General features: G+C 39.5%; 1 protein-coding gene across 1 annotated transcript in view; it reads left to right on the top strand.

The window, feature by feature from the left end:
* The first annotated feature begins 1,446 nt into the window (after window positions 1-1,446).
* LOC118547621 (small ribosomal subunit protein eS4, X isoform-like) overlaps window positions 1,447-13,998 on the top strand; it is a 404,116-nt gene continuing 391,564 nt past the window's right edge. The window contains 2 exon segments of the mRNA XM_036111186.2: window positions 1,447-2,353; window positions 9,510-9,599. Of these exon segments, the coding sequence (XP_035967079.1) occupies window positions 1,892-2,353; window positions 9,510-9,557 (510 nt within the window). The 5' untranslated portion in view covers window positions 1,447-1,891 and the 3' untranslated portion in view covers window positions 9,558-9,599.

Below are 13,998 nucleotides of genomic sequence, written 5' to 3'. Positions count from 1 at the left end.
GGGACTTGCCTGACACAAAGCCGAAGCTATTGGAAAGAGTGCTTTGAACTGAGGCATCATGGGCCCCATGTGGGGAAGAGGAAGCCACAAAAAGCATCAGAACATGAAAATATAGGTCATATCTGCCACCCTGGGCACAGAGGGTGCGCCTTCTTGCCACCAAGAGCCTGGGAAGGAGGCCGGAAGGATATACATCAGGAGATACATTACTGTTGACTACAAAGGGTAGACATTTTTGTGTCTTTGACTCTTTTTTTCTCCCAGTAGAGGTACCTCTCATCTCCTGCACTGGATGGGGGGGCACTGGGTGGAGGGGGTGCTGGTGGTGGGGAGGTTGCCAACAGACTTCCTCTGGAGAACTGCATAGATTTTTCAATCATTTTTGAAGGTTCTTTGTATAAAAACAAAACAGAAACAAAACTTTAGTATGCAAAGCATTGGACTTTTAGCGAGTCTCTTGTCAAAATGAGCTTATTTGAGTGTAAAGTAAAATGGCAAAGTTTAAAGGAGAAGTGAGTGGCAACCTGATGAAAATAACCAGAAATAGCCATTCAGCAGCAAGAATGTCTTCTTAAATTCTCTTTATTTATCTCAGTTCTTCCAATTTGCCTGGCTCTAGGTGTCTTAAGTATGTTCCAAGAGGAGCTTTACCTAAGGGCACTCAGTGTTTACAAAGCAGGGAGATTTTTCTTAAATACTGGCACTCTGTCCTTTCCCCTAAAGTCCCACTTCTGCTATTTGACTACTTTTTGCTTAACAATCACACAACCTCAGGCTTCCTTTGCTCATGTGTCCTCCAGCTCCATCTCTATGTTTCCTTCCCTCATAGGGTGACTTTGCCCTTCTTCTGAGTCCTTGATGCTCCGCAGAGCTCCTCCTTGGTAAATCATCTAAGCCTTGCAGACTCATGCCCCTATGCATGAAAGAAATCAGAAATAGAAAGAAGATTATTATTTGTATCCATGGCAATCCAAAACAGTAAACCCATCTGATAGTACTAAACTTTTATTTATTTATTTATTTTGCAAGTTCCACCTGCTTTAGGTCAATCCAATCAAAATCAAAACTAGTGTTTGGCAGACTATGGCCCGAGGGTCAACTCCAGTTTACTGCCTATTGTACAGAATTGTTTTTACATTTCCAAACGGTTGAAAAAATCAAAAGAAGAATAATATTTTAAGATACATGAAAGTTATATGACATCCAAATTTTTGTGTCCAAAAATGAAGTTTTATTGGAATTCAGTTGCTCTCATTCATTTACGTATTGTCTAAAGCTGCTTTTGCTCTATTTTGGCAAAATTGGCTTGCAAAGCCTGAAATATTTACTATGTGGTCCTTTATAGAAAAGGTTTGCTAACTCTTGATTTAAATCCATTTAAAAATTTCTGTATTAACTAGTCAGTTGTCCACTAGAGAGCAAGATTCTCAAGGGCAGAAATGCTATTTTGATCATTATTACAACCTTCGTGGTTAACACAGTGAGTGACATGTAGCCTTACTCAGTTGATATTTGTTGCAAAGATTTACAATGATGTAACTTATAGACAACTTTCAGAAACATACCTATTACATGATATCTGTTTTGGGAAGACTTACCAACCAGGCAAGAGGTGCATACTTTTGCTCCCTAGCTTTCCTCTTCCCTTATACGTATTATGGAACATTTACACTTAGATTATAGTAAAACTTTTTAACTGGTTTTTAAAATTTGGAATATATTGAGTTTTCTGTAATTGGAGATTTTGTTTTTAAAATTATGTACTCTTCTCAGAGGCTGTGTACTAGTTATCTATTGCTGTATGCAAACTACCATAAACCTGGTGATTTCAAATAAGCATTACAGCTCATGACCAGAAGGGGGTGGTCCTCTTTTTGTGCTTAGCGCAGCCATGGTTCATGGTCCCAAGAAGCATCTGAAGTGTGTAGCAGTTCCAAAGCAGTGGATGCTGGATAAATTGACCTGTGTGTTTGCCCCTCACCCATCTACTGGTCCCCATAAGCTGAGATAGTGACTCCATCTCATCATTTTCCTAAGGAACAGGCTTAAGTATGCCCTAACAGGGGATGAAGTAAAGATCTGTTTGCAGTGTTTTATTAAGATTGATGGCAAGGTCAGAACTGATATAACCTACCCTGCTGGTTTTATGGATGTCATCAGCACTGACAAGAGTGGGGAGAATTTCCATCTGATCTATGACACCAAGGGTCGCTTTGCTGTTCATCGGATTACACCTGAGAAGGCCAAGTATAAGTTGTGGAAAGTGAGAAAGATCTTTGTGGAGACAAAAGGAATCCCTCATCTGGTGATCCATGATGCTTGCACCATCCGCTGTCCTGATCCCCTCATCCAGGTGAGTGACACCATTCTAAATTATTTGTGCTAAATTATTTGTCTTGATTTGGAGACTGGAAAGATTACTGATTTCATCAAGTTTGATACTGGTAAGTTCTCTATGGTGACCGGAGGTGCTAACCTGGAAAGAATTGGTGTGATCATCAACAGAGAGAGACACCCTGGTTCTTTTGATGTAATTCACGTGAAAGATGCCAATGGCAACAGCTTTGCCACCCAGCTCTCCACAACATTTTTGTTATTGGCAAAGGCAACAAACCATGGATTTCTCTTCCCTGTGGAAAGGGTATCCATCTCACCATTGCTGAAGAGAGAGACAAGAGACTGGTGGCCCAACAGACCAGACCCCAAGAGACCCCATCTCTTGAAGGAAAGAGTATCAAAGAAGTTTTGGCCTTTCTTGATCTGCCATAGGCTGCTTCTAGTTTGGTTTTTAACTTTAATAATTCCAGTTAAGTACAACAGCCTCCCCCCCCCCTCCCCCGCCGCATCCTCCTAACACATGATCTTTTTTCAGCTGTCTTTCAAGCTCTTATTTCCAAGCTCTGGAACTGTCAGGTGTCTAGGCAAGGAGAAGACCAGCTCAGCAGCCCAGGAGAGGCAGAGATATGAGGGATTGGTCGATGGACACTGAATGCATTCTTTGGAAAGTGATTCAGTCCCAAAACAGTTCCCCCCCTCCTCCTAAAATACCTAAAATAGGAGCTAGGAGGTCTGCAGACTCACTCTGGACCCCAGCTGCTTGGAAGGGAAGTCCTAAACTACATTCCTATATACTTAATGATTTCTTACATAATATAGTTTGGAAGATATGCTAATTTCCTCCCCTCCCTCCCTCTCCCCCTCTCTCTCTTTCTTTCCTTCTCTCCCTCTCTCTCTCATCTTTTGCTTTTGCTTTCTCTCTCTCTCCCTTTCTCCCTTTCTCTCTCTCTTTCTCTTTTTCCCTCCCTCCCTTCTTCCCTCCCCCCCTCTCTCTTCCTCTCCATTTCTTTTTTTCTTTTCTCTTCTTTTCTTTTTTCTTTTCTTTCTTTCTTTCTGTCTTTCTTTCTTCATTGGGAAGAAAAATCAGTGCTGCCCCTCACTGGATAGAAACAGGTAGCTAAAGAACACATTGGCCAAAATAATGTCAGCTCAGAGCCTGGTTTTTCTCCTGTCAGCCATCTTCCATTTGTGTACTGTATTGCTAGGGTGCTGTTCCTTTTTGCTATAAAGAAATTAGATCTGGTTTTCTAAAGATGCCTTTGTTTAGGCTAATTCTCTGACCCAAAGATTGGAAATCAGAGGGATGTAACCGTTCAAAAGGATGTCTTCTGTATATGACTGTATATGGGGGTGAACAATGTCAGTGATTTCTCCAACAGATATAATTTTTGGAGGATTTGCTTAGCTTGTATTACAGAGTTTTGAGAGAAAATCTAGTTGCTTGTAACATGGAAAAATGCATATGATAAATGTACAAGATCTAAGTATTATTTAAATGCACCAAAATTTTATGGTGATGGAAGGCATTTCAAATAGTTATATTTCCCTATCCATGGGAGCAATGCATCTGCTGTATTTTTTTGACCTTTGAGATCAGCAAGGCTACAGCCTTGTGTGGGTTCACCAGATGAAGAATTCACTCTGTCCTGGATCTGGTTTGCTACCTGTCACTTCCTTTTCTGGAAGCTCTAGGCAACACCCTGTCAGAGCATTTGCTTTCTCTGTGTGCCATGTGAGGTATTTGTTTCCTCCTTTGGTGGCTGATGACTGAGAGCCTCTTTGCACATTTGCTCTGGTGGTAGGACTCTTAGCAAACCCAAGCTGCTGTGGTTTGCACTGAGAAGCCTGTGCATGTGGCCGCTGTAAAAGACAGGCAGCAGCAACTTCCTTGTTCTGTAAAAAGTCACGTAGGTAGTGTTGTGGGGCTTGATAGTACATTTTCTGGGGGCAGTGACAAACCCCTGAAGCGTTCACAGAGAGAAAGGAAAGGGTCTCGCTTGGTGTTAAAACTAGAATTATACACATCTTTTTCTTTTCTTTGTGGCACAGAGATACATAAGAGAGGGGACTCTTCATGACAAGCCATAACTGGAAATTAAGAACACTGGTCTGTGGTTTCTATCTGTGTTATTGGTGGTGGTGGTGGTGGTGGGTTGTGTGTGTGTGTGTGTGTGTATGTGTGTGTGTGTGTTTTGAGAGCCTTGAACATTCATTTGAGGCTGTACTTTTTGTGGCTTGTCTGAGCTAAAAGTAATTCATGTCCTAGTGATGAGTCCTTCTTTTGGCTAAAAGTGAAGCCTGTTCCATAATTGCCAGATACTATAAAGATAGCACAAATCTTAGAAAAGCATTTTGTGGTATAGTGGAGAGTTAGATATCTGTGAAATTGTATCGGTGAAAAATATCTGTGGTAAGACCTTGCCAGGAGAGTAGTTTTGGTGTTTGTTGTGAAGCGGTTTTCTATGAAACATTTTCTTTCCCTTGTTTCCCTATGGCAGAATTGATAGTTGTAGGTTGTAGGTTACCTTCTTGGCATTTGTTTTTTATAGTCCTTAAGCTCCTTTTTCCCTAAAAAGTATTATAGTTTCTGCCACTGGTGGATTCTCCTCACTAACTCACTGCTAAATTATTTGTGATCAGTATCACTATCCTTCAGTGTAGAGATTCTGGAAATCCCCACTGACATCCTTTCTTGCCAAATTTGTCTCTGGTTGCCTGCCCACAATATTTTTTCCCCTAATCTGGCCAGTCATCTCTGACTTACTTTAGCACATGCAGCATTTCAGAGTTTGACATAGTAGCACGCTGCACAGATTTGAAAAGAAGCTTTCTAGTAGAACAGTGACCATAAGTCACCTCAAAGAACAGTTGAAGTTCTTTGGATGTGGGAAGAAGCCTCTGGAGAGCTAGAATTTTTCCCCTGGGCTGTAAGTGGTTTGGAGCTAATCAGAACCTTGTTAGCATCATAAAGAGTTTTATACACACTTCTGGTTCTCCAAGGTTCGTTGACAAGGTGGTTTTAAGAGCTCAACCCTCAAAGATATCTATAAAACTTTTCAGATATAACCTCACACTCTACTCTTCAAAAACATTTTTTGGAATTTTAGTATGTATATATTCATTCAATTATTAATAGGAAAACATATCTGATCCTTGGTTGTTGTTTTGTAGTTAAGAGGATATAAAAACCAATGAATGTTTTTTGAGCACGTGCTAGATGACAGACCAGACATAAGTACTTTATTTAGCCCATACTGGTGCCAATGAGAGCAAAAACCAGATAGTCACTGAGATTGTCAAAACCCTGTGGAGAGGGAGGCTGGCTAAGCAAGTAATTAACCACAAGCTTGGGTCAAGGCATAGAAGAATGTGACAGCTGTAGCCTGGGTGCTGGCAGCATCTCTTGCACATGCAATCCAAATCAGTGATTTTCCCTTGTTTCTATTGGTTAACTTTATTTTTTAACTTTAATTTTAATTTTTAGAGATTTTATTTATTTATTTGAGAGTGAGAGCGAGAGTGAGAGCAAGAGAGAGAGAGAGAGCTCACACATGAGCAGGGGGGAGGGGGAGAGGGAGAAGCAGACTCCCCGCCGAGCAGGGAGCCCCTTGTGGGGCTCAATCCCAGGCCCCTGGGATCATGACCTGAGTGGAAGGCAGACACTTAACCTACTGAGTCATCCAGGCGCCCCTCCATTGGTTACTTTATATTGTGGTGCTTCCTTATCTCTTTCCTGAGCCAGATTTCCTTTGTTCGTGACTATGATGCTCCCATACCTTCCCACCTTTTTTTTTTTCAGGATCTGATGTCTCTGTCTTTCTCCAGGTAGCCTGATTATATTCTTGATTATTCTTTTTTATTTTTGGAATTTATACTTGTGAGGTCTCAACTTTGGGTTAGGCTGACTGTTCAGAGGCAAATACTGATTCTCTTGATTCTCTTTGGCTTCTTGTCATCTTTACTTGCCACCATCCCAAACCACCACCTCTGTATTAAACTTGGGCTGCAGTTGTATAAGAGTTTTGCTGTCTGCCGGTGGCCATGAATGTAAGCTTTATTTTAAATTTAAAGAAATGTTGAAAATAAACACTTTTTTTTTTTTTTTTTGCAAATTCTATCAAACACTTAAACATTTGGGAATGTTAACATTAATTCTTAATTCAAAATAATGACATTTATAGGATACATCCTGGTATTGGGAAATATGAGGTTTACTTAAATCTGGTATTTTATATATGCTTGATCATTAATCCTTCCTAAAATTCAGTGACCATATTGATTCAACTTTATAAGGTTAAGCAAGTTTTCCAGATAATACCCCGGATAACTTTTTTTTCAAATATAAAATACTTAAACCAACAAGGAAATTATAAAAAAACATATAAATTATACTTTAGGGCTTGATTAAAGGGCTATCTGAATACAGGTAGAAGACAGCTTTGCTGTCGGCTGATAAGGCCTAAGATGATATAGACTTAGCAAGGGTGTTTGCATTCTATCAGTGACTTCTGAACACCCAAAGCACAAGGTTCAAAGGTTGGCCTTTGAACTGTTCACGGTTCTGTCATATTTTAGAATTGCATTTCCTTGAATAATAGCAGGTAACCTGGGCTTGGTCTTGACTCAGAGTTGTTCAGAAAGGTTAAAGAAAAACAACTATTTTTTTTTTTTTTTTTTTTTTGCTCATGGAAATGCCTGTCGCAGATCTGACCAGTAGCCATACCAAGTAACTCATAATAAAATGCATGAGATAACTTACTATAAAATGCAGGGGTTATAACTCATAATAAACTTGATCTAAGAATATAAACATAGTTCAGCCTGCTTATGTTCAGCCTACTGGGCTCTTTTTGGGGTCTAAGGTCAGTGGTGGCTTTTTGGCTTTTAGAATTTGATGTCTGGTTTTAGGGAAGAATATGGAATATGATTTTGGTGCAGGGCAACTGGCCAGAATAGTTTGTTTTCTATTTTAAGTCCAAATATGAAGATAAGATTAAATACATTTCCTTGCCATTGTGCCATGCTTAACTTTTAAGCTCCGTATTATGTATATAAAAAAATTATGCTTTCTACTCTACCAACTTCCAAAAAAATTTGAAGAAGAATACAGGAGTTTTATCCATTCAAAGTCTCATGTTGACCCTGGTACCCTGAGAGTTTCCTTGAAGAGAAAGGCAGGTTATGCCCCAGACAATTTCTTTTTCTAATACCACCTTATATAAGGAATATTGAAATGTTTGTCACTTTATTTTTCCATGGAATTGTGCCAAACCCCATCTACTCTATCCAAGTAGGGGAACTAGATTTCCTCACTTTATACTACCTCATTAACTATATATGTATGTGCACGTGTTTCCAGTCTCACAAATGTGAACTTTTCTATTTTGCTTTCTAACACAACAGAACCGTGAAGATCAATGATTTTTGTGACAGTTCCTGGCTTTTTTGTTCTTTTAGCTCTTTGCTACTCAATGGATAGAACGGGTATCAATGTGAGTGTCCATATCTTTCTGTGGTTTCATGTTTTATAGGTTGGCATAGTTTATTAATTTTTGTTGGCTACTTTCAGAATGGTAATTTTAAGCTTCAAAGGCCCAAATGTCTAGCCCTTTATTGACACATTTTGAGGACTAGAGGTGTGCTGAGTAAGCTGACACCAGTATCCTGCTAGAAGTGTCCTGTCCAAAAGCCACCCACTCCTGGGCTCTGGAACATTAGGCTCTTAGTATTACCCTTTCCTTAGGGCAGTAGAAGACTTGGATTACAATTCCAAGCTAAAATTTTTACTTTGGGAATTTTGTGCACATTCAGGCATGCAAACTTCTATTCACATAGTACCTGTCTACCACGTGGCAGCTTCAAAACTTTTGCTTTGCATAAATCCCTGTTTGGAGCATTTAAGGTGTACCTCGTCTATGTAGCAATACATACTCTTCTCCTAACATGTTTCCTCCTTTGCCTACAAAATTCCCAGCTTCCATGTGGCAGTTCATGCCTGTCTTAGTCTGGTAGAACTGTAAATGTTGCTTACCTTTAGATACCTGATGGTCAAAACAAACAAACAAACAACTCTCTTTTGTTTAGCTAAAGCTTCTCCTTTTTTTACATTTTGCCCCCTGAAGTCCTATCTTAACCCTTTTTTCACCTTAGAGATCCCCACATATACCTTAAAGGAGAAATTTGGGCAGAATATCACTCCTAAAACCTTGCTAAAGGCATGGCAAGATAAAAAACATGAGTTGCATTTCTCTGGCCCTGTTGTCCATTGACCCATAGAAGTGTTACTCTGTGCCCCATAATCCTTTGGCCCTGGAACTCTACAACAAACATTGCCTTTACGTTTTATCGGTTTTCCAAATGTTGCAGAATTTGACCTCAGCTTTGCCATCACTGGGGAAGTAAATTGAATAAAAACATTTCACATCAGGAGTCTACTAAAAATTGTTAGCTCTCTAAATGCAGGTTCATCTCTTTGGTTCCATACTGTGATTGCTCTAACAAACACAAAAATCACAACAAAATACAAGAAATAACTTCCCTGCTTTATTTCACGTAGACACACTTGTTGAAATCTGCTCAGGTCTCTGTACAGGCAGCACTGTATTTGGGAGCCAGTATCGCTTACTGTTTTTTCAGTACTAAATGTAATTTTATTCTCAAGAATAAACAATTAAAATTATTTGTGTATATGTACGTATATATCACATGTTATACATAATATATACATATAAGTTATGCATATAATTACATATGGAATTGTCATGAGCATCCTCTTTAATATTTGTGAAACATCTATCATATGCATAGTGATAGGCATTTAGGCATGGTGGGGAATGCAACAAATTATATAAATCTGTAGTGTGTCCTCAAGGGCCTTGACTTTGCAGTTAGGCAGACAGATACATTATTTATGAAGATGTAAATAACTATCCAGATAGGATACTGAGAGTACCAAATGTCTGGAAAAGGCTGCAAGTGCTCCTGGAATTCATGCCATGCCTGTGGAGGTCAGTGCTGTCAAGGTCCTGCAAAGAAGCCAGTCCGATTGTCTCTGAAATGGAATGATTGAAGGGTGGGGCATGGTGGTGGCAGAGGAAAATCCTGAAGCACAGAGGTCTGAGTCAGGTGGATGAATGGGAAGATGACTGTCTGCGATGTTCTTTTCTTTCCAGAGAAGCAAGAAGAAGATGGATGACATAGATGAAAGACAAGCAGCATAGGAAGAGAACTTCTAGCCTTGACTACGAGTTGTGTGACCTCAGGTAGGTCCCTTACAGTCTTGTTATTCAGTTGCTGTATTTTTAAATGAAGGCTGATCCACTCTGAAATAAGGACACAGTTTTGAGACAAAAGGTTAGCTGAAAAAGTCTAAGCAATTTGTTTATGAGACAGGAACTATATAGATTACTTGCTGCTCAGTAGTAAAATCATCAAACATCATCATTCTAAGGTACTGTCAGTTTATAATCATGATTGGAGGATAGCTTTGGTAAAGGGCTGAGAAATGTGCTGAGAAACACGGTGAAATGGAATGCATAAAACTAGGTAAAATTAATGACAACAGGTAGTCGCAGAAATATTTGAGGGTTTAATCAATGAAGTGACAGGATCTAAAGTTTAAATTTATAATTTAGTTATCTTCTGAAGGTACAAAGCTCATGTTCTTATTATGATACAGTGAGTTCCCTAGCCTGTAGCTTGTAAGCTAAGCAACATCCTGGGTTTTCAGTTACACGAGAGATTTGAGTGTGTTAGATTTCAGTAATGACAGCTCATTAAACATCCCTGACCCCCCCCTGAGTGAGCTAGAGTCCCATTCAAAATAGGCTGCAGTGAGTGAGGCTTGAAGGAAACAGAAGTGTACAGCAGTGGTCCCAGCAGAAGTGAAAGCAGGCAGTGCGCGCCCACAACAGTTCACAGCTTACGGAGAATGGGGAGTGATCTGAAAATACGCCTGAGAGGAAATGGGTATGTGAGAAGAGCCTGGGAGGAGAGACAGATATGAATCATGCCCATAATTCAGCTCAGGGGGAGCTTGAAAAATATGACAGACAAAACTCAAGGATCTCAATTCTGCTTTAAAGGTAAAGGGAAGTAGAACAAGGATTATGGCACTGGGAACAGTATGACTAAATGATCAATTCTCACCTTCAGTTCACACGAAAGAGTTTACCTTGCTTCCCACCACTACCCCCACACCCACATGCACATCTTCTAGGTAAATTGAATGAAATTTTTTTTGCTTTTTATTATGGAGCTCAGTTGTCCCAGGCCAAGAAAATAACCTACCCTAAAGTTGTTGTTAAATGCACAAGAAGGGATGTAAATATGAAGTTAGGTCTAAACTCTCCACTAGTTAGATAATCCAAATGAAAATAACATTGAAATCATCCTTTTGCCTATGAGATGGGGGAAAATAATCATGTGTCAGATGGTGTTGGTGCCCTGCTGATATCCCTGTGGGTGACCCCAGAGTTTGCCTGCAAACACTTCTTAGACATGCCAACATTTTCCTCTGTCTTTCTTGGAGGGCATTCCCTGGATACAGGAGCACGCACAGGTCAGATGGAGAGTAAATGAAAGATAGTGCCTTGGAGTGACCCTCCCTCAACCACTGAGGGTTAAGCCATTGAGGGATAAATACTCCCTTGCCTTTTTTTGAGATAATTCTAAGTTGTGCATCCTCTCTGAAGGTCTCCAGAATGATTGAGACCCAGTTGCTCATACAATAAGGTGATCAACTCATTCCAGATTTTTTGGGGACCGTCCCAATTTTAGCATGGAAAAGTCCTGTGTCATGGGAACCTTCTTAATTCCACATAAACTCAGACAGTTCACCACTGTACCATACAGGTAGCTGGCTAGTCTGTGTATTCTTTGTTGGTCTCTTCCCTTCCTTGTCTCGCTTCACCACTCTCTCACAGTGATTCCTGGCATTGTCTTCTAACTACTGCATACTTAGAATTATGAATTTTTTTCCTAATGCCTTTTATCTGCACTAGTTTCTAAGCTGTTAGGGTAGGAACCCTGTTTTGCTCAGTACAGTCTGTCCACAGACTCTAACACAGTGCATGAAGCACAGTTCATACTCAATAAGTATTGGCTGAATGAATGGACCCTGTATCATTAACCAAGTGACTTAATAGACATTATTTGCTGCTGCACGTCAGTGCCAGCTTATTTGTTCCTCCTGAGTTTCCGTAGATACCTGCCAGTCACATTGATCAGGCTGTTGGTGATTAGGAATAATTTTACGGAAGTGATGTATTATTCAAGTCTTCTACATCTTTTAGTCATCATGCTATTATTTTTTTAAGATTTACTTAAGAGAGAAAGAGAGCATGTGTGAGCTGAGGGAGGAGCGGGGCGGGGAGGGAGGGAGTGGGGGAGATAATCTCAAGCAGACTCGACACTGAAAGTGGAGCCCAATGCAGGGCTCACTCAGTCACCATGACTCTCAGATCATGACCTGAGCCAAAACCAAGAATCGGACAGATGCTTAACCAACTGAGCCACCCAGCTGCCCCAGTCATCATGCTATTATGCATCCCAATATAAAAGTTTAAGAAAATACAAATGGAATAATGACAAAAATCAACATGTAAGTAGTCGTTATCTATCTAACACATCTATCTATGTGTTCTCATTTAATCCTTGGAGTAACCTTGCCATTTAATATAAGTATTCCCAGTTTACAGAAAGTTAAAACTTAGGATTCTTTGCTCATAATAACACACCCAAGCAAGGGCCATGTTTTTCACCACCAACCCCCTTTCTTTCTTACTACATTATGGGATTCACTGTAACGAGCCTGCAGGTAATCTCCCAAACCCACGCACACTCATAGAATTCTATGGAAAGCAAATTCTGCAGCCAAAAATCACGGGTCACAATGGGTTGGCTCTTCTTGGTAGTTAGTTTTTCACTGCATTGAAAAAAAATCTCTTCAGTCCCACTGCCAGTAATGTCTTTTGCCATAGTTTTCCTCTCAAACATTTGAAAGAGTTCAAATGTTTGTCATTTAACATCATTTAATTTCCTGAATAAAGAAACGAAACAAAACAAAACAAAAAGTTCTGGAGGCTTAGGCATATGTTTATCATTGATTTTAATTTCCTGTTTATCCTTGTAATTGTGATTTTCTTTAGTTTGCTTATGAAAACCATAATGAGTATTTGAAGTATATTTTCAGTCCATGTGACATTTTTCATCTTAAAAGAGCAAGCAATCATATGTAAGACAAAAGTGTCAACAGATAATTTTTCTTCTTAATTACTGTTTAGATCACTTGTGGGCTTAAATCTGGTTACAACCCATCTTTTATACTAGTATATGTCAGATAAGAGATTATGCAGCTAAAATCCTCTGAATTCCCTTGCAGCCAGTACTGATGGTGGAGTTTAAGAAAAAATGATGAAGAATGTTTCAGATGTTCATTTCCAAATGCATTGCATTTCTTTTTCAATTTTAAGGGTAATGTGCAGTCATTAGAAAAATACAGAGGCATTTCCCTTCTGTACCACCTTGACCACCACTTTTACCTCTAAGTCATCTCCCTCCCCAGTAGTAACCATGCTAATAGTCTGAGGGGTGTGTGTGTGTGTGTGTGTGTGTGTGTATTTCCAGATAGAAAGAGAAAAATAACAGATATAGAACACAATACATATGTCTTTTAAATTTGATTTTCTTTGCTTATTGGTATATCATAAACATCTTTCCTTAGCAGTAAATATAGACCAAACTCATGCTTAATAGTTTCATTGTGTTTTATAGAATGCTTACACTGTAACTTAATTATTATTCTAATGACAGATTTTTTTTTAAGATTTTATTTATTTATTTGAGAGAGACAATGAGAGAGAGAGAGACAGCATAAGAGGGGGGAGGGTCAGAGGGAGAAGCAGACTCTCCACTGAGTGGGGAGCCCGATGCGGGACCCGATCCCAGGACTCCAGGATCATGACCTAAGCCGAAGGCAGTCACTTAACCAACTCAGCCACCCAGGCACCCCTCTAATGACAGATATTTTGACTGATATATTAACAGATGTCTCCAGTATTTCTCTGTTATATAGTATTCCACAGACAACACCTCATATTTATCTTTGTGCTTCTGTGTGCATTACTACGGGTGAGAGTCTTAGAAGATGAATACCTGGTTCAAAGGGTATGCCCTTTTAAACTTTTGAAAGCCTGTTCAATTACCTTTCAAAGTCTGTGAAAATATATGTTCCTACCACATACTGTGTGGGTCTGATTACTTCCTTACACCCTCACAGGCATAAATATTATGAACTGGATTTGCTTGGATTCCTATAAAAGCAGACCCTGAGACAAATATGTGCAGATGAACAAAACCCCAACAACTGAAACACTGAAAAAAAGTAATTCATAATTTCAAGTGGAGTGTGGATAGTTGGAATTCATTGGTTCTTTTTCTACCACAAGCCTTTTGATTGTATCTTTAAACCATGAAGTTTATTCAGACCCTAAAATTAGCGAAGCTTTCTTCTTGCTCTACAGTTCTATGAGTGATTGCCTCCAACTTTGGGCTGTCAGAGAATGTTTCATGGAGCAGTACTTTTGAATTGATCTTTGAAGCATGGTTAAGATTTCTCTTGGGAGAGAAGAGGGCCATGACTTTTGCAGGCTGTGAGAAGTA

The sequence above is a fragment of the Halichoerus grypus genome, chromosome 2 (assembly GCF_964656455.1).
Source record: "Halichoerus grypus chromosome 2, mHalGry1.hap1.1, whole genome shotgun sequence".
NCBI classification, from domain to species: Eukaryota; Metazoa; Chordata; class Mammalia; order Carnivora; family Phocidae; genus Halichoerus; species Halichoerus grypus.
The sequence above is the reverse complement of the archived record's forward strand: the minus strand, read 5'-3'. Positions and strand labels throughout refer to the sequence as shown.